Source organism: Lonchura striata, chromosome 4, assembly GCF_050655825.1.
Source record: "Lonchura striata isolate lonStrDom1 chromosome 4, ASM5065582v1, whole genome shotgun sequence".
Classification (NCBI taxonomy): domain Eukaryota; kingdom Metazoa; phylum Chordata; class Aves; order Passeriformes; family Estrildidae; genus Lonchura; species Lonchura striata.
This window is the reverse complement of record NC_140706.1, coordinates 56,897,366-56,915,719: the sequence shown is the minus strand read 5'-3', so window position 1 is coordinate 56,915,719 and position 18,354 is coordinate 56,897,366. Positions and strand designations below refer to the sequence as shown.

At 45.6% G+C, this 18,354-nt stretch overlaps 2 protein-coding genes across 3 annotated transcripts in view; one reads left to right on the top strand and one right to left on the bottom strand.

The window, feature by feature from the left end:
* Positions 1-5,204, top strand: part of POLR2B (RNA polymerase II subunit B) — a 16,620-nt gene extending 11,416 nt beyond the window's left edge. The window contains exons 18-25 of the mRNA XM_021549305.3: positions 746-840; positions 1,099-1,349; positions 1,436-1,525; positions 1,778-1,885; positions 2,363-2,476; positions 2,562-2,722; positions 3,878-4,073; positions 4,958-5,204. Of these exons, the coding sequence (XP_021404980.1) occupies positions 746-840; positions 1,099-1,349; positions 1,436-1,525; positions 1,778-1,885; positions 2,363-2,476; positions 2,562-2,722; positions 3,878-4,073; positions 4,958-5,047 (1,105 nt within the window). The 3' untranslated portion in view covers positions 5,048-5,204. The remainder of the gene's footprint in view (positions 1-745; positions 841-1,098; positions 1,350-1,435; positions 1,526-1,777; positions 1,886-2,362; positions 2,477-2,561; positions 2,723-3,877; positions 4,074-4,957) is intronic.
* The window catches only part of IGFBP7 (insulin like growth factor binding protein 7), a 15,192-nt gene continuing 1,987 nt past the window's right edge, over positions 5,150-18,354 (bottom strand). The window contains exons 2-5 of one of the 2 annotated variants that reach the window (XM_085579165.1): positions 8,577-8,686; positions 7,206-7,322; positions 6,716-6,842; positions 5,150-5,811 (exon numbers count right to left, since the gene is read on the bottom strand). In XM_085579165.1, coding sequence (XP_085435291.1) covers positions 5,786-5,811; positions 6,716-6,842; positions 7,206-7,322; positions 8,577-8,686 — 380 coding nt within the window. In that variant the 3' untranslated portion in view covers positions 5,150-5,785. The remainder of the gene's footprint in view (positions 5,812-6,715; positions 6,843-7,205; positions 7,323-8,576; positions 8,687-18,354) is intronic. The other variant, XM_021549306.3, reaches the window with a different exon arrangement.

Here is an 18,354-nt window from a genome sequence, read left to right as displayed (position 1 = left end):
TTTGGACTCTTCCCTGGTGTATTTTCATATAAATCTTGCCAGTTACCAGAACGATGTTGCAGCATTTTAGCATAGTCTTGTCTTTAGTGAGACAGTTGCTACCAGATAGGATTGGAATGTTCCTCTCCTTAGAAGGAACTGCTGTTGGCACAGCTGGTGGCTGATGTGACTTCATATATTATAGTATCTGAAACCACTTTGGTGTGCTGGCAACTGAAGCAGCAAACAAAAAACCTTAAAGCACCAGAAAGAACTTTATATAAACTGGAATCTTTTCACTGCATCTCATTTGTATTGAGTGTGGCACTCCAAGCTAGCAGTGGAAGCCTAAAAAAGTTTGCAAAATTGCATGCATAAGGAGGAAAGTAATATGAGAAATGATGTGCTAAAGATATGAATTATCATTAGGAGTAATAACTGCATCTGTGGTGTCAAGCAGATACAAAAGTCTTTGCAGTTCATCAAAAATTAGCTTGTTATCTTAGGTGATTTGGCAAAAGTGATAGCCACTGCAAAGTGACCATTAATATGCCCTCTGAAACTTTTCTGTGTGGTGGGTTGTTTTTTTGTTTTCCCCTCCTCAGTGAATGTCAGATTAACAGGAAATCAGAGGAAAGGTTATGCGGTATGTGCTCACTATTTGGATTTGGTTTTCATTAGTAACAGTAGCCATAATATGTGAAAATGAGATATGGGGGGAAATGATGCTGGCTTCACTGGAGAAGACTTCATTACTTCGTTTCAGGTCTGTGTTCTATCGCTCATACAAAGAGCAGGAGTCTAAGAAAGGGTACGACCAAGAGGAAGTTTTTGAAAAGCCTACACGTGAAACTTGCCAAGGTAGGATAAAGGAGTGGTTTTAAAATTAAGGTTTTGTGGGCAAGGTAGCATTGAACTGATTCAGTCTTCATTCTGGGATATATTAATACAGACATTTCTGTATTTCATAGAAATTACTGTATCAGTTGAGATATTTACATTAGATGTTTTAGCAGTTGTCTGAAGCTGCAAGCAGATTTGTTGAATTACTACAGAACATCAAGAGTCAGTATGTTGAAAAATTTGTGAGTCTACTTTTTTGGTTCCTTCTTCCCCGAGGTATGAGACACGCAATCTATGACAAACTTGATGATGATGGTTTGATAGCCCCTGGGGTACGTGTGTCTGGGGATGATGTCATCATTGGCAAAACAGTCACACTGCCAGAAAATGAAGATGAGCTGGAAAGCACCAACAGACGCTTCACCAAGAGAGACTGCAGTACCTTCCTGCGGACCAGTGAGACTGGGATTGTGGATCAGGTCATGGTAACCCTGAACCAGGAAGGGTACAAATTCTGCAAGATTAGGGTGAGCACTGACATTTATTCTTTCTGCTTTAATGATCTTTGGTCTGTATTTAAGTTACCAATTGCATGTTTTCCTGTGGCTTGCAGGTACGTTCTGTAAGAATTCCACAAATTGGAGATAAATTCGCTAGCAGACATGGTCAGAAAGGAACCTGTGGGATCCAGTACAGGCAAGAGGTAGTAATTCACTTTTTCTTCCTCTTGGAGATTTTACCTGTGATGATCTTAGCATTGGAACTCTCTTAAGTGAATTGTCAGGTGCAATATTGACTTAAATGTAGCTAAAATATTTTTAGAAGGAGACACAGCTGCTTTTTACATATTTCAATGCATTTTAAATTTTTTAAAAGACATAATTTGGATCCAGGCACATACTTTTTCTAAACATGGTGTTCTGGGAGGAATTGATTTTGTGTTTCACTGCTCTAGGATATGCCCTTCACATGTGAAGGCATCACACCTGATATCATTATCAACCCCCATGCCATCCCTTCCCGTATGACCATTGGTCACTTGATTGAGTGTCTTCAGGGCAAGGTAAGAACAATCTTCTACACTGCATCTCTCAGCAATATAAATTAAAATTTGGTGGGGATTGTTGTTTGCTTTAAGCATTTTTTTCCTCTGAAAATAAACACTATCTAGTAGGTGTTAATGATCTTAAAAATGATTGTTCTCCAGTTATTTGATAACAAAAGGAGGTTTCTTAGGGAAGATGTACAGTCCTGTAAATTTTATCCAGGAGGTTAGGTCCTACCTACATACCTACAGTATGCTCTCTCAGCTGTTGCTTTTGTTCCAGACATTTTCCCCTGACCTAGAATAAGGAGAGGCAAAATTGTTTATAGTGTGTATTTTTTGAAATATGTGGCAGATAAAGACAGCAAGATAGAATACTACCATTAGCATGGAATCTGAAATTCCATTATTAAGTGTTACAACTGTGAAACAGCTAAGTATGTCTAACCAATTCTTCAGAAACCCAACAAGCTTTTCCAAATCTCTTCTCTGTAGGTGTCTGCAAACAAAGGAGAAATTGGTGATGCTACACCTTTTAATGATGCTGTCAATGTGCAAAAGATTTCCAACCTTTTATCAGATTATGGCTATCATCTAAGAGGAAATGAGGTATAAACAAAGTATCGATCCACTGTAATTTTTTTAATATACCTGTGATGGGAAGTAAGGCTGATGATTGCATTGACTTCTTCAGGTCCTCTACAATGGCTTCACTGGTCGAAAAATCACATCCCAGATCTTCATTGGCCCTACCTATTACCAGCGCTTGAAGCACATGGTGGATGACAAAATCCATTCTCGTGCACGAGGGCCAATCCAGATCCTTAACAGACAGCCCATGGAAGGCAGATCTCGGTAAGTATCCCTGCTAGTTTCTTTATGGTCTTTTGTTTTTCTGTCCAGTTTTTAGCCCTGAACAAGTAATTGCTCCAGCATTGCAGCTTAATTAGCTCTCCCCAAATAGCCCCATTTTTTCATGGGATTGGTTTAAGATCTTGTATGGAGTTCAGGTGCCAAGTTTTTGGTAGCAGGAGGTACTGCTGGAGTGTCCTCTCTGAGAAAGGACCAGGGCTTGCCCCATGCTGGACACAGCCACTTTCAGCTGGCCCTGGCAGCCCCAGTGCTGACCAGAGCTGAGCCCAGCAGTGGTGCTGGTAGCACCTCTGTGACAATATATTTAAGAAAGGTTAAAAAATGCTGTGCAGCAACTGTGAGAGAGGGGTGAGGAAATGCAACAGGAACTGCCCTGCAGCTGTGGAAAGCCCACGCTGGAGCAGGCTCCTGGTAGGAGGTATGCTCTGTGGGGGACCCCTGCTGCTGCAGTCTGTTCCTGAAGGATTCTATCCCATGGGAAGGGGCCATATGCTGGAGCAGGAAAAATTTGTGAGGAGAAGGGAGCAGCCAAGAGCAGCTGTGATGCACTGCCTGCCATCCCCATTCTCCCAGTCCACACAGGGAGGGGAGGAAGGAGTTAGTAATGAAGAAGTGAAGTAAACCTGAGAAGAAGGTTGGGGAGGTGACCTTTTTAGTTTTGTCTTTGTTTCTCATCATCCTACTCCATTTTTAATGGGTGATAATCTTATTTTTCCCATGCTGAGTCTGTTTTGTCTGTCATAGTAATTGATAAGCAATCTCCCTGGTTTTACCTCCACTCATGAGCTTTTCCATCTTACTTTCTCCCCATGTCCTGCTGACATAGTGGGGACCAGAGAGCTGTTTGGTGGACATCTGGTAGACAGCCACAGTTAAACCCATCACAGATAAGCAGAGGATGACTTAATCATACACTTCATTTTGCTGTATGGTTGTGCTGTGGCTGTCAGACACCAGCTGTAGAAATGCTTATCAGTAGTTATTAATTACTGTTTTCACAGTTTTATTCTGTGGTGTTAGAGGAAAATTAATGCACTGCTCTCCTTCTGCCTTGCAATACAGATACTAGTTCCACCAACAAGCACTGGTTATTTTCCAGTGAACTCAAAAGTTGAGAGGTTTTTTTCTTCCTTTTAGTGATGGTGGCCTTCGCTTTGGAGAAATGGAACGAGATTGCCAGATTGCTCATGGAGCAGCCCAGTTCTTGAGAGAAAGACTGTTTGAAGCTTCAGACCCATACCAGGTCCATGTGTGTAACCTCTGTGGAATCATGGCAATTGCAAACACGAGGACTCACACCTATGAATGCCGTGGATGCCGTAATAAAACTCAGGTGCCTGTGCTTTTCATAAGCCATTGTTTCTCCTTGTGGGCAGGAGGAAATGCCACTTGAGTGAAGCAGGAGGATAGGGAAGTAAATATTTAAAGAAGTGCCAGAACAATTGTTATTTTAGTTTCATAACTGTTTTAAGTGTTTATAGTGTTGTAGTCAATTTGGATGCATCCTTATTAATTTTAGTGTTGGCTTGTCACTTAGCAGGAAATGCTGCTGAAGTGTTGTACAGTGCAGAGTTTTCAGAGACTTTAAATGCTCTGAACTTATTTTTAGAAGTAAAACTCAGAATCACAGGAATTTAGAGGCAGCGCCCTTGTGACTGTCCCATGAAGATATTTATGCTTGCAGAGCTGGGTTCCCACAGGAGGTCTTTTGTGCTGCACTTTGGTGGGTTTTTTTTAATTTAATAAAAGCTCTGCAGTGCATGCTTGGTTAGAGAAGTATGTCAAGGGACAGCAGTAACAGACAAAAATAGTAGCCTTGAAAAGGCTTGGTTTTGTGCCAAGGACTGATTACTGAAACTCTGAACAATGGAACTGGGGTTACAGAGCGATGTGTGCTGGAAACCTTACCTGCATTTATGCACCTCAGGCACACTGCTATGCACATGTTCTGTTAAATGGTTCTTGTTTACGATCAGATCCCTTGGCTGCATTTTTACATTAAAAATGCGTTCTGGAGAGCTGCTGTGTAGCCCCTACAGACAGTCTAAGCTTCCTTCTTGCTTTGGTAGTGTCTGAGAGCAATTCTCATTAAACGCTTTCATGCATAACTTCAAATTTGCTTTTAAGCCAAAACTCAACTAAGTTAATTGTATAGAGGAATGTGGAAGTTGATCCTTTATGAGTGTTAATCACAAGACTTTTGCAATTCCTTTCCAGATATCTTTGGTTCGAATGCCCTACGCCTGCAAACTCCTCTTCCAGGAACTGATGTCTATGAGTATTGCACCTCGTATGATGAGTGTTTAGCCTTAAAAGGGCTTTTTTGTTTTAATTATGAGACTCAAGTGCTCAGGTTTTGTGCCATTTTGTACACGTTACATTCAAAATTAGTTTTACTCATCTGCTGTGTGCTGTTCAAAAGTACGTTTATTTCCTGTAAATAGAATTAAAATTTGTAATCAAGCTTGTGAATCTATTTGTATCTGTGAAAGAAATGTGCAAGCAAATTGGGACTCAGAGAAAAAAGGTGTTAAGAGGGACTGATTAGTCAGCTAGAAAAAGCCAGAGCTTGCAGCTTTCCAAAATACTGATTTAAAACTGCGTAAGTGAAAGTCCTCACATCACAGCTCTGCACCATCATCTGTGGAAAAACAAAAATGTGTTACACTCTGTCCTGTTCCAAAGGGGAATATTGCAGCTTTGGCAAAGCTTTGGATCTCTTGGCTGAGGATGAGACCTGACCCCTCCTTCCTTTCTGCCTTCTTTCCTTCCCTCCCTGCTGCAGGGGGGTGATAATAGACGTTTTTCTGTGCTGAGATCACCTGGACATGGCACACAGACTCCCACAGTGGTGCTATAATGTCTGGCAGTTTGTTCCATTAACTTTATCAATTTCCTTTAAAGTGACAGTCTACATTTATCTACCACGTAGCTCCAGATGCCTCAGAGCTTTCCAGCAGCTGAAAAGAACCAGCTGTAGCATGTGCTGGGTGTGTGCAGGAAACAAACTGTTCTAGGGTATAAGCTTGCTGTTCATGGCACAACTCAGTAAAATTCAATTTCATTCCCATCTGTAAATAAAATGTTTGAAAAGGGATTAGAGACTACCTTAAAACATTAGCAAAGTTCCTGTGCATGATATTTGGATCCATTGTAAGCTCTCATTTCAGTGCCAGGTGCTGCTAATGTTCTTCCAAGGGAAGTATTTTAGCTCTTCACAGACAAAAGGACACAAAAAGTCAAAACTATATAGTTTGGATAAAACTAGCAGGGATTAAAATTAAGGATTAGGTCCAATAGGGGATTTGGGCAGCACAGTATTCTCTAGCCAGGTTCTTTATTCCCTGTCCCTCTGCCTCTAGATGAGTTAGTTACTGTTTTGGCTCTCCAGATTTATTCTGAAGCATATCATGTGGCTGTGGTACTGAGCCATCCTCTTCAGCTAGGATGAGGGTGGCTGGTTTGCCACTAGCTTTGCACACAGCCTAACAAAGAGGACGTGCTGTGGCAAATCTCCTGAGCTTTCACATCCCAGCATGCAGAGAACACGGCAGGAACTGGAACGTCTGCTGTGCCAATACTGCTCTCAGGAGAGAGGAGCAGGGTTGAAAGCATCAAACAACACTGAAAGGATGATACAAATGTAGGGCTGGAAATGCATTGGAAGTTGCTCCATAAAAAAAAAAACAGAAGGTGTTTCCAGTTAATTCAGCATTTCCAGTACTTTACAGTATGTGGGAGGTTATTTAACAATCCCTTGAGAACTCTAGTGGCTAAGATTTGTTGGAATGTTCTGTCAAATGCAAAACATGGCATGTTAAACTGGTATTTCTAGTGCAGGGGCAAGGGTTTGTTGAGTTGGTTTTGTTGGTTCTTGTTTTTATTTAAGCGTTAAACAGAGGTAGTCCTTTTACATCAAATAACAATAAACTGTTAGGGGAGAGAGCTGCTGAGTGTTCAGCCACATTTACCAACCTTTGGTCAGGGCTATTTCATGCAGAGTTTCCACAACATGGATTTTTGCAGAAGCTGTTGCCTCTCCTTTGGCATTTGATGCATGGCACTCATATTCCCCAGCATCCTCTTTGCTCAGAGGAGATATCTAAGGGAAGAAACACACCCCGCTCCCCCAGTGAGCATCTCGTGCACTGGTAGAGGTGATTCTGTTTTCAGGTATTTTCAAGAACTTCCTTGTGTCAAACCCTATCCTCCCCAATATTCCCCCTCTGATTTTGCAAGTGGTATGCACACTGCAAAATGCTGCATGGCTAGACAGAGGAAGGGTGCATGTACCAGGTAAGACTGGAACCAGCAGCCACCTTTATTCTTCATCTCTTAACTCACATAGGCTATTTTCCTCTAAATGCCCTGTCTGTTGCCATTTGTCTGCTGTTCTTTGTTCATCAGCAGTTTGCAAACAGCACTCTGCTGTCTGTGCAGCTCTGTGCACACACAGAGTACTTACCAGCACCCAGCCAGTCACTTCATGTTTCTCAGGGCCCCCACGGGTCTGGATAGCCAAGTTCTCCCGGTCCCCAGGCAGGAGCTCCATCCTCTGGACACCATACTGTCCTCGAATTATCTAGACAGAGGGGCAGGAATGGGTAAGAACTTAGGGGCTAACTTGTGCTGGAACAGCATGCTGAGCATACCTGCACACAGATCAACATTAGATATACATTAATGTGTTTTGTGCAGCAGCAGTGTATTCCCAGTGTCAAGATTTCCACCTTATGCTCTGTGTAGTGCAGCCACACCACCCCAGCCCTGAGGCTGGGCTCCCCTCCCCTCAGCAGCAAGAGTGGCCCTGTTTTCTGGGATGGATGGTGCTGGGCAGCAGTGTGTGCCAACATGCCCTGTCCTGATCTAGCCTCACAAAACTGGTGTGTGTTCCCAAGGGTGTGCTCAGCCGTGCCTGTTTCTGCTGCAGCAAACCAGGCAGTCCCTCCTGGTAGGCACAGCATCCATAGGAAAGCAGCACTGCAGTCTTTCCCAGTATCTGAGCCCAGAGCACAGCACAAGATAAGTGGTGCTCAGCCCTTGTTACCACCAGGTCAAGCAGTCTCTCAGCCATGAGGAAGAGCCATGAAAAGCAGAATAGCACTGACAGTCGGTGTAAACTCAGTATCTATTCATAAACAAGCAGAACGTGTTGCGTGAGTCAACAAGCCCACACTATGCTCACCTGACAGTCTGCTCTTGAACCCCTACGAATAAAGCTTGCTGTCTTATAGCAAATTTTGTGCCTACCTAGTTTTTTTTTTCTTCATAGTAACCTTAAGTAGTAATGTTTCAGCTTAATGTTAAGACCCTTCACAAGTGTGTGCAAACCTGTGGCGCTTGAGGAGGCTGCAAGAGCCGTGCAGTGCCTCTCAGCCCTACGGCCAGGATCCTCTCCATTCAACACTGGCCCCCATCCTAAGCCAGATGTTACCAGTGCTGCCAAAATCAACATGCTGCTGGCTACTGGAGCTAATGTAGCCCATGTGATTCCTGTTCCTGACATGGGCGATGTCTAGCCATCTCAGAGTCACTGCTACCAGCAGCGTGAAGGTGAAGGCAGGTCAAGAGACATTCCCTACATGCTCCAAATACCAGGCACTACCAAGAGAAACGCGAGTCCTGTCCTGGCTCAGGATCAACAAGTTATTATTTCTAAATTATATCTGAAAACTAAGCAAAACCAGATGTGTGGAGGTGAACAGAACTGCAGAGGTGAGAGAAGTCATCAAAGAAGTGTATTTCTACAGAGATCTGCTATGGTCTTTGTGCTTACCAGGCACCTTCAGCCACCTCAGGTTTGCTGTGCTGTAAGAGCTCCTAGTAGGGCCCTTACCTTGTTCCAGATGAGGACAGGGGTTGGGATACCAATGACTTCACAGCTCAGGTAGATTTGTGCTCCTGTCACATTCCAGATGTCCTTAGGAGGAGTCACAATGGAGGGTCCTGCAAAAAGGGAGAAAAGCTTTTAAGTCCCAGGTGTCTGCAAGCCTGCCTCCATGCTAAGCCTTTTAATAAGAGCTAGTCACAGTTTTGAGGATGAGGTGAAGCTAGGAGCAAAGTTCACTAGACTGATCCCACATCACAACACTTCTCTCTCCAAAGTGACACACACACCCAGCCTTGAGCTATCCAGACCACTGGACACTTGCCCCAAATGAAAAGTGTTGAGCAGTTCAGGTGATGAGTCCTCCTCCTCACAAGGCTGAGGTTAGAAGTGAAATACTGTTTGTATTATGTTATCTCAGGGGCTGAGCTCTGCTTACCATGCAGTCACCAAGTCAGCTGGCATGGAGGAAAGGATCCCTAAGAGACAGGGTGCATCCCACTTATCATGCCATGAAGAGCTTGCCCAACTTTGCAGCATCATTTCTCCTGGCATGATATCAATGTGGCCTAGCAGAATTCCATGTTGTGCTGTTCCTGTTTTACCTGTTTTACCAATGCTCAGCCAAAGAAGCCTGGCTGGGTGGTGGCAGAGCTCTGCCCATGGGCAAGACCTGGGAAGGGAGAAGGTGAATGCAGAGCTCTGTTTTTCTCCAGAGAGCTCCAGATTCCTGGTTAAATAGCCAGCTGCTTCTAAAGCAGATTGGACCAGGGTTGTTTTGCAGATCTGGCTGGAGTTGTTTATCCCTCAGGCTAGGAAATGCTGGAGATATAACCCATATCCTAGGAAGGGAAGAAATCCTTTTCTGTTCAATCCCTCTTTAGCAAGGCTGTTTTGCTAAACACACTATTAATTCCCTGCAATAGGAAGTGCAGACCACAGGAGCATGAGTGTTTATTTCCAGTTATTGATAGCTCTAAGAACACCACAAACAGCTTTCCCCCTTCTGTTCTGAAGATGAAGGCAGTAACAGGAAACTAAACCTCCCATTACACTCCATCAGGAGAAGGCATTTCCTATGCAGACAGGTACTCCAGAGCCAGCCTGACAGAAGCTCCTGGGTATACTGGCTCACGGAGCACACACAGCTCATTCCCAGTCCCATAAAAGATGGGCAGATATGGGTCTTCATGCTCCTTATGGGGTCCTGAATTTGCACTGATTTCAGCCCTGCATATGCACTCTACCCTGCAGCCCTGTTGCAGACAGTGGGGTGCAGGTTTCAAGTGCATGGCATTGCACCAACATCTTCCAGCAGAAAACTGCCGTCTTCTTCCTCCTCATGATCTGGCGGCAGATCCACACTAGTGTCACCAGCCAAAGAATATCAGTCATGCTTCTATTTTAGCCCAAGAGATGCTGAGGTGGTTCCCTGCTCCTGAGCAGCTGGTGCAAACCCAGAGAAGTGTTTGCTCTTCTCTTTCAAGACCTCTCTCTCCAGGAATGACTGTACACAGCCTGTTGGTGGGAAGCTGCTTGGAGATTAGGGGTGGCTGCACTCAGCATTCTCTGTTAGAGAAGTATTCCAGTTCTGATTTTTAACAGGAGGCAGCTGCGGAGAAGCAGAAAAGTTTTATGTGTAGCTGTGGGTGATGCTTGAAACCACACCACACAGGCTGGTTCCCTGGCAGACACCACAATCCAGGTGCTCCTCATCAGCACAAAGATGAGTCTCTCGGCTGAGCAGAGGATTTAAGCAGCATTTCAACACCCTGCTGAAGGTTTCCTCCCGAGCACTCTACAGTGGCCAGCCCATTGCTATCTGCAGGATGGGGCCAGCTCAGGTCATGCACTCTGCTCCCCTTACCCAGTGCAGCATTTCCTGCACAGCCTAGCTGTTCTTTTTTCTGGTGTCCCTTAAACAATAGGGACAATAAGGTGCTTGGAAGGTGTGATGGGACACAATGTCCCTAGGCAGCTCAGCTGGATCTGTGCTCTATGTGTGACCTCCAGCAGATATGCACCCAGCAAAGCCTGCTGCAGCTGTTATTCTGCCGTCCAGCCCTCCAAATGCAAATTTGCTTTCCTAAAGCAGAGCTTGGGACTTGTCCCCGGCTGCCAGCACTATGTCTGTCCCTGTAGGACACCATCCTATCACTGGAGTTCTTCCATGAGGCAGGAAAAACACAAGTGCCAATGATCGATCACCATCTCTCACCACAGAAACTGAGAGATCATGACTCTTACTTACATTAAGAGCCAGGTGGATGTTAAGGCATTGCTGTGCTCTTCCAGGATCTGGCTCAATTCTCCCCTGGCTGGGAACTGGCAGCATTCAGCACATCACTAAATCCATTGCCTGAGGTGTCTCAGTCTTGGTTACTGACAAGTTTCCCCCTGTGCCAAGGGTTCAGGCACCCACTTGCCCAGAGGTGTTTATTCACCCTGCCAGGATGAATATGTCACATCATGTTTTTTCAGAAGCAACTGCTGTCAGGGAAAAAGAGACAAGCAATTTTACCCACCTCCTGGGTGAGGAGAAATTGTTTACCTTCTTGGACAGGGGAATTGCCTGCACAGCTTCACAGCAAAGCCCAGTCTGGCTTGGCACAGCAGTCACAGCACAGTGAGAGCTTGGCTGTTACAAACTTATCCTGTACATCCTGATCCAACCAGGCAGAACATGACATTCTACATTTGGCTGTAAAATGAGCTGGAAGTATCCACAGGCCTCTGCCTGTGTCTGACACAGCTCTGAGGCCAGGAGGGAATACACATCCTGAGAGATGCAGCAAGTGTCATGGGAAAAGTCACTGTGCTCTCTCTGGACATTTCACTCTAAATCCATACAGCCAAAACTCTAGAGCTGGGCTTCTTCCGCCACTAAAAATAAATGTGAAAGGCCAAGAAGTCATCAGATTTAACATCAAATCACAACTGGCCACAGCAGTAGCAAAACTCTCACCATTGTGAGCTGACACCCAGGTACATGGCAGTCACTCTTCCTGCTGCCTCAGCTGGTCCCACTCCTGCTCAGCCCTCAAAGTGGACAGAGATGGACAGATGATATGGCAACTTGACACAGCAGGAGAGGCAGAGGATGGCAGAGCCTTGCATGCACTTCAGGAAACATGAGGACATTCCCTCCTCCAAGTGCCCCTCTTGCTTCAGGAGTTCTTGTGAAGGGAGCAAAGCTGGGACTGGAAACAAGCCCACATGTACAGAGCAGATGTCTTGATTCTTGCCATCAAGGAGTTCCCCTGCCATCATCCTACAGCCTGCACCGTGGAGGCCTTGCTGCTCTACTGGCAGCACTGCCCACAGAGAGGATGGCTTCTCCCTCAGCTTCCTTCAGCCTGAGGACCTGAGGGCTGCACCTGCCCATAAAAATGGTCACCGCCATCAAGGTGGCTGAGTGGTCCCTGCTGTCCTGCCGAGGACACTGTGGATGTACAGATGCTCCCTGACTGCACTTGAGCTCCTTAACCAAGATGACAGCCCAGGCTGTTGATGGAGAGCAGCTGCTCTCCACAGGCACTTCGAGCATTTCCTCTGTGCTCTGCCCATTGTTTGTAAAACAAATAGCTCTCCCTGGCCCAGGAAGGCACTTCTTACAGAGCCCCAGAGCTCATTCACCCTGGGACAGAGGCAGAAAACACTTTTTCTGCAGCTAGCAGGGAACTGTTATGCTGTCAAAAATAGCATCTGGAAAGGAGCTCCCATTGTTATATGCAGTTGCTTTTCTGCCACAGCAATGTGCACAGCAGAGCCTGTGGCGTCCTCGATGAGGATATTATTTGGCCTCTCTTCCTGACACCCCTCCTACACCAGGCACCCCTTCTGTGCCCAGGCTCAGCTGGCAGAGACCTGGCATCTCCCAGCCCACCCACCTGTCCCTCACTGATTCCTGGATGGTCACTCACAGCTGAGGGTTAGCGGCTCCTCACCAATCTTCCTTGGCTATTCACACACACAATCAAATAAAAACCACACAGCAAGCAGAGCAGTAACTTTTTGCTAAAATCAAGGGCCTCCAGGTATGTGGCTAAAAGCAAAATTCAGCTGGATATTAAGCACCATGGGCTATGTCCTGGTGCTTGGGAGTGCATGGATGCCCAGACCATGTACACATGAAGCCATGTATCACGGGTTGAAGTACACGTGGGTGCCAGGCAGCCCTCCTGCTCACTGCACTGACCTGCCACAGCCCCAGGCCAGACACAGGCTGGGAACACTCCTCGAGAGGACATGCCAAGCAAAAGCTGAACATTGTTCATTCTTACAAGCTATTGCAAGTATGAAAATAAACTCCACCAAAGTGCTGGTAGATTACTTTCCCTTCAAAATTACTTTATATGGAAAAAGGGAAATCTTTCATATGCAACATCCAGTCATGCTAGCTGGTATGGCCTCAGCTGGTCCCTCCCAGGTCAGTGCCCTGTGAGAGGAGGCAGCACACAGGAAGTGCAGGCAGCTCCCAGCCTTTCCCATCCCAAAGTCGCCTACAGCTTTCTGGCAGATGTACAAGCCTCCTCTGTTACCCCTTCTGAAGGCACTTCTTGTCCTCCTGTAGCCTGTATTTGAAGAGACTAAGGAGCCACAAAAGGAAGCATGTGTTGGATGCTGTGTCTGTTTGGTCACACCCCCTCAGCCTTCAGCAGGCCCTGGAAATGCTGTGAACACAAACACAGCTTTGCCCCAAGCCCTGCACACTTGAGCCTGAGGCAGCTCAGTGAGGAAGGGCCCTGGGCCAACATCACTGTGCCATGGAGCAATTCCTGCTTTCCACAGCACCGGGCCCAGCATGACGCACACCGCTGCCACTGGAAATCCCAGCCCTGCTGTTTTACCATGGTTTGGGAACACTGCCTTCAGAGACCTTCGTACTATAGAATCATGAATGGTGCTGGTTGAAAGGGACCTTAAAGATCATCTACTTCCATGAGCTAAAGCCCGGAAAGAATGTGAAAACAGAGACAGAAAAAAGGCATGGCAGCATTTATGCATGGAAAAGCAAACAGGGCTTTCAAAAAATTCAACCTGATTAGACTTGTTATGTGGTAATCTCCTATTTAGTTCTAACCTCAGTCAACCTCAGCCAACAAAGGATTAAACACATTTCTTAAAACACAGCATGCCTTTCCAGCAATAGAAAAAACAAACACAGGGTGGAATTTGCTGACCAGTAGTCATTCCTTCCTAGTGAATTTGGGTATGCTGTGATGACTGAGAATGAAAACACAGGTGAAATACAGGATCCTCCGGAGCAGTGAAGGTTTTGCATAGTCCTTGGCATACTGTTGCTCTCTAGGACTCTGACAAGTAATATATTAAACAACTTCCATAGTAGCTTTTAGCACAGTTACCATAAAAACTCAAGCTCCAATGAACCAAAACCTTTTCAAATAGTGGAATGCCTTTTAAGGAGGAATTTATGACCTGTGCTACAACACTGGAAGACCCCAAAGTTACACATGAATTTTACACCACCAGTATTTTTGAACACTGAGAGCAATGAACAGCAGTGTTGAGGAGTCAGTCATGAAACACAACAGAGACCAGGAAGGCTGGGTATGTATTAAAAAAGGAATTGTTAAATATTCAAGAGCCAACTGTCCCCAAGTGTAGAAAGACCAGGGAAAAAGACCAGCCTCATTAAACAGAGAACTTAGGCTGGAATTCAGGAAAAATAAAGGAGAATCTATAATCTCTGGATGAAGGGTCAGGTAAACGTGGGAGGTCTATAAGGATGTTCTGAGGTCATGTAGGGAGAAAATTAGAAAGGCAAAGCCCAACTAGAATTTGATTTGGCTGCTACAGTTAAAGACAACAAAAAAAGTTTCTATAAATACATTGCCAGCAAAAGGAGGGTCAAGGAGTGTCCCCATCATTGGTTGAATGCAGAAGGTGGTGTAGTGACAGAGGATGAGAAAAAGACAGAGGCACTTAATGCCTTGTCTTAAATATCAAGACCAGTTGTCCTCAGGAGACCCAGCTCTCAGAGCTGAAGCTGGTGATGCAGAGATAAGCAAAGCCTCCATAATCCATGAGGAAATTATTAGTGACCTGCTGTGCCAGGTGGATACTCACAAGTCTGTGGGCCCTGATGGGATCCACCCCACAGTGCTCTGCCACAGACTCTCAGGATGCAGCACAAAAATGCTGGAAAGATCCACCTACAAATGCAATGTTTTCTTTTGCAGTGGAAGCCAGAAGGTAGCAGGCCACTGCTACAAGACCCCTGCTACTACCTGACGAAGAAACTCAAACCAGATTTCCAGGAGAATCAGGGAACTCAGTTCATTTCCAACCAAGATAACTTAGCAAAAATTTTTCTAATCTTTCCTTAGCAAAGACAAAACCTCTCATTTAAGTCCCTTAAAATCCAGAAAAGGCAGAATGGGAGGAAATAACTAAAGCAATCAAAACCTCTTGTTAACAAATCTAGAAGAATTTCTTGCAAAATATGTCTGGCTATGAACTATGTTTTGTGGTGTCTTGAATTGGGGGCCTTTGTACTTAAGGCAGCTGTATCAGGAGGAGATGAGCTAATCTCAGTGATAACAGCAGTCTGCCATTTCCCACAAGCTTTTTTTTCCCAAACTCCTGGTTTTGCTCTGCTCTGGTAGTAGATTAAAAAAATAAAACAAGCCACCCACAAAACTATGATATTTCAGGCAAAGCCTCAACAGTTGAATTTGGATGGAATGAACCAACAGATGTGATTTATGTGCCTTGTTTTGAAATTGACCTGTGGGAACCTGGCACTTTGCAGCACAAATTAACCTTTATGGAACAGTGAAGCATCAGCAAAGCAAAGTCACTGATAGGGTAAATTGGCAGGAATTTGGAGGGGCAATATATCTGTCCCTGGGGCTGCCAGTCTCCACAAAAGCCTGGCAGTCATAGTCCCACATCTATCAGCCTGGTTTTTTAAACCCTGTGGACAGCCAAGAAACCTCCCAGCCACCTTCTTTTGTGCCCCAGAGCTGGTGTGTGGCACCTTAACACAAATCCCCTTCACAAATCCCCTTCCATAAGGGAGGCTGTCTGGGCTTCTGGGAAGCCAAAAAGATACCTCTCTTAGGGGACAGCACAGCTCCAGTGACTGGGATCTCCTTGCTGGTGAGGTTTAGACAACTTTAATGCTGGTTACAGTCACTTGTAAAAGAATCTCTTCTGGTTCTGCTTGCTCATCTGTGGGAGGGATCCTGTGAGCCCTCATAGTCATAAGGAAAAGCCCTGCATGTTCCCAGTGCTGGAAAAACACTTTCATGGAGCCACAGAGTTTTAAAACACATTCACATGAAGAGAAATAAAGCAGACTGCTTGGCAAGCCAGCAAATTTACCCTTCACACAGAGGAACCCTGAGTTTCTACCCCCAGGAGGTTTTTGTAGGTAGGTACAAAGCAGCACCAGTTCCCCTGAGAGTGAAAACATCTGCTGAGAGCTGCTTTGTGGTACAGTGCATTTCAGCAAGTATAAGAGTTTGGCTTCTACCAACACAAAGAGAAAAGGCTTGACTGACAACAGCAAAACAACCTGGACACACCAACCCTGTTGGAACAAGCATTAGGGACTTCAAACCATACAAAGAGGCAACTTTGGCAGTATTTCCAGCAGTCACATCTCTCAAAGCAGGTATTTGCTGGTAGCTAATAATAAGAAAGACTCGGGGGTATTTGTCCCTTCCACAAGTCAGTGCCTGGTATTTTTCAGCTCAGAGATCATCATCAGGAATCCTGATAGCTTTTTTTTTTACGGGGGTTGGTGCTTTGAAGTTATTTTTCTGCCTGGCTTGAGCTGAGCCATGCAACCCTAATTCTTTATGCCAGCTGGCTTTGCATGGCAGTCGATACCATAGTCCTCCTGCCCTAGATCCTAGCTGGCTGCAAACAGCCTCAGTGTGTGCACTGCAAATTGAATTTCAGCCTACATTCCTGAAGCCACCAACTCCTTAAGAGGCACTTCTGAACATCTGTGCACAGCTGTGTGACAGCAGTGACAGAGGGCAGCTCCCCAGCTGTCGGAGCAGCCTCCCCTCCTGCCAAGGGGGCCACCAGAGGAGGCACCCCAGACCACCTGTACCTGCTCCACCAGCAGGCTTCTGCTTTGTGTCTTGTCCTGTCTGCAAGATCTGGAAGCAAACCTGAGCTGCATTTTCATAGGCAGAGAGCAAAGAGACAATCTGTTTAAAGATAATGCTGTAAAGCAGATGGAAAAGCTCACAGCATCCACCTCCTGCATCCTCAGCACTGCAATTAGCTACAAAGAGGATGCTGGGACACACAGATGGGACGTGGATAGTGGTGCCCTGACAGGGAGCAGGACAAACCCAGGGCCAGCTCTGAGTGCAAGTGTGAGGGCAAAGCAGGAGCCCAGCCAATAGGGAGCACCATGGCATCACTGCCTGTTCCCCCAGAGCAAAAAGACAGGCAGCTTTTTCTGCTGGCACAGCACCGAGAGCAGCCAGGCAGCTTCAAGGAGCTGGCCATCAAGTAGGATGCCTTTCTCCAGATATGCCCAACAGTCCTGCCCACATAAAACCCACTCCAGAAAGGACCAGCTGGATCTCTCCATTTGCCAAGTGCAGGTAGAGCAAGGGTAATTTCCATCCGTTCAAACTCTTCTCAACTGTGTCTCCCTTTGCCCTTCAGCAGGAAGTTTTGGCTGCTGCAGAATTACTTTTTTATGTATGGCTTCATGATTTCCATACAAAAAAAAGACATGACATCTGAGAGGTCTGGAAAACAATCAAGGACAAGGTCAAGGCTAATTCTGCAGGGCTGAGAATGTTCTCATTAATTTTGCTATTTAATATCAAAGAAAGATCCAACAGGATGTGCAAAACAAGTCCTGCCTCCAGCTCCATTTGAACAAAAAAAAACTTTTAAATCACAAGAGCAATCAAACACAGTTAGGACCCACTGCTGAAAACATGTTTCTGGATCTCTTCTTAGATACTATCTTGAAAGGCTGCTCTCTCTTGGGCTGAAAGGACGTGTGAGAGCATGCAGACACCTCAGAGCATATCTACCACAAGCAGGAAGCCCAAGTGCTCTGTCAGCCAAGGACTTCTTTCTGTGCAAAAACTATCACAAAAACAACTTATCCTGCCTGTTTGTGGTCTCCCTGTGCTGGATCCCACCCTAGATAGTGCTTTAAGGAGGCTGCATCTGTTTGTGATGGGAAATAGCAAAAAACAGAACTTCCACTATTTGACTACCACAGTATTCAGGTCCTTCTAGAAACATAGAAAAGTGCCATCTCCTATCCAGAAAGATACTGGAAAAGGCTCTATCCTGTCAGGCTGATGGGATGATGTTCTCTCCCATCAGTGTTTCAAAATCCATGTGAAGATTACAACACCCCACCCTTCCCACCCAAGGCTCCTAACTGCCTGGAGGCCCTGAGGCATAGAGAAATACTTCCAGATGTCTAGCACAGTTGTTGGATGAGTCCCCGCCTCTACTGCAAGCCAGAGCTGTGCATATCACCAGAAGGCCCACGGCACAAGGCAGGTTCATGCAGCTGAGGGAAATCTCTGAAGGGTCAGTTGTGACACCACTGCTGAGCAGTCCATCCTGCTCCCTCCCCTGACATGCTGGGCCAGAGCTCTCCCAGCAGCAGAAGCCAAAAGAAGAATGGGTCCCCTGAATGATGGAGGACAGAACATTTTGCCAGTTGTTCTGCATCACATGCTCCAGTGAAATTCTTGAACAGGTAACATCCCGCAAGGTGTCTTGCTGCAGATCTGCACACCTGAGGAGACCTTCTCCAAGGAAG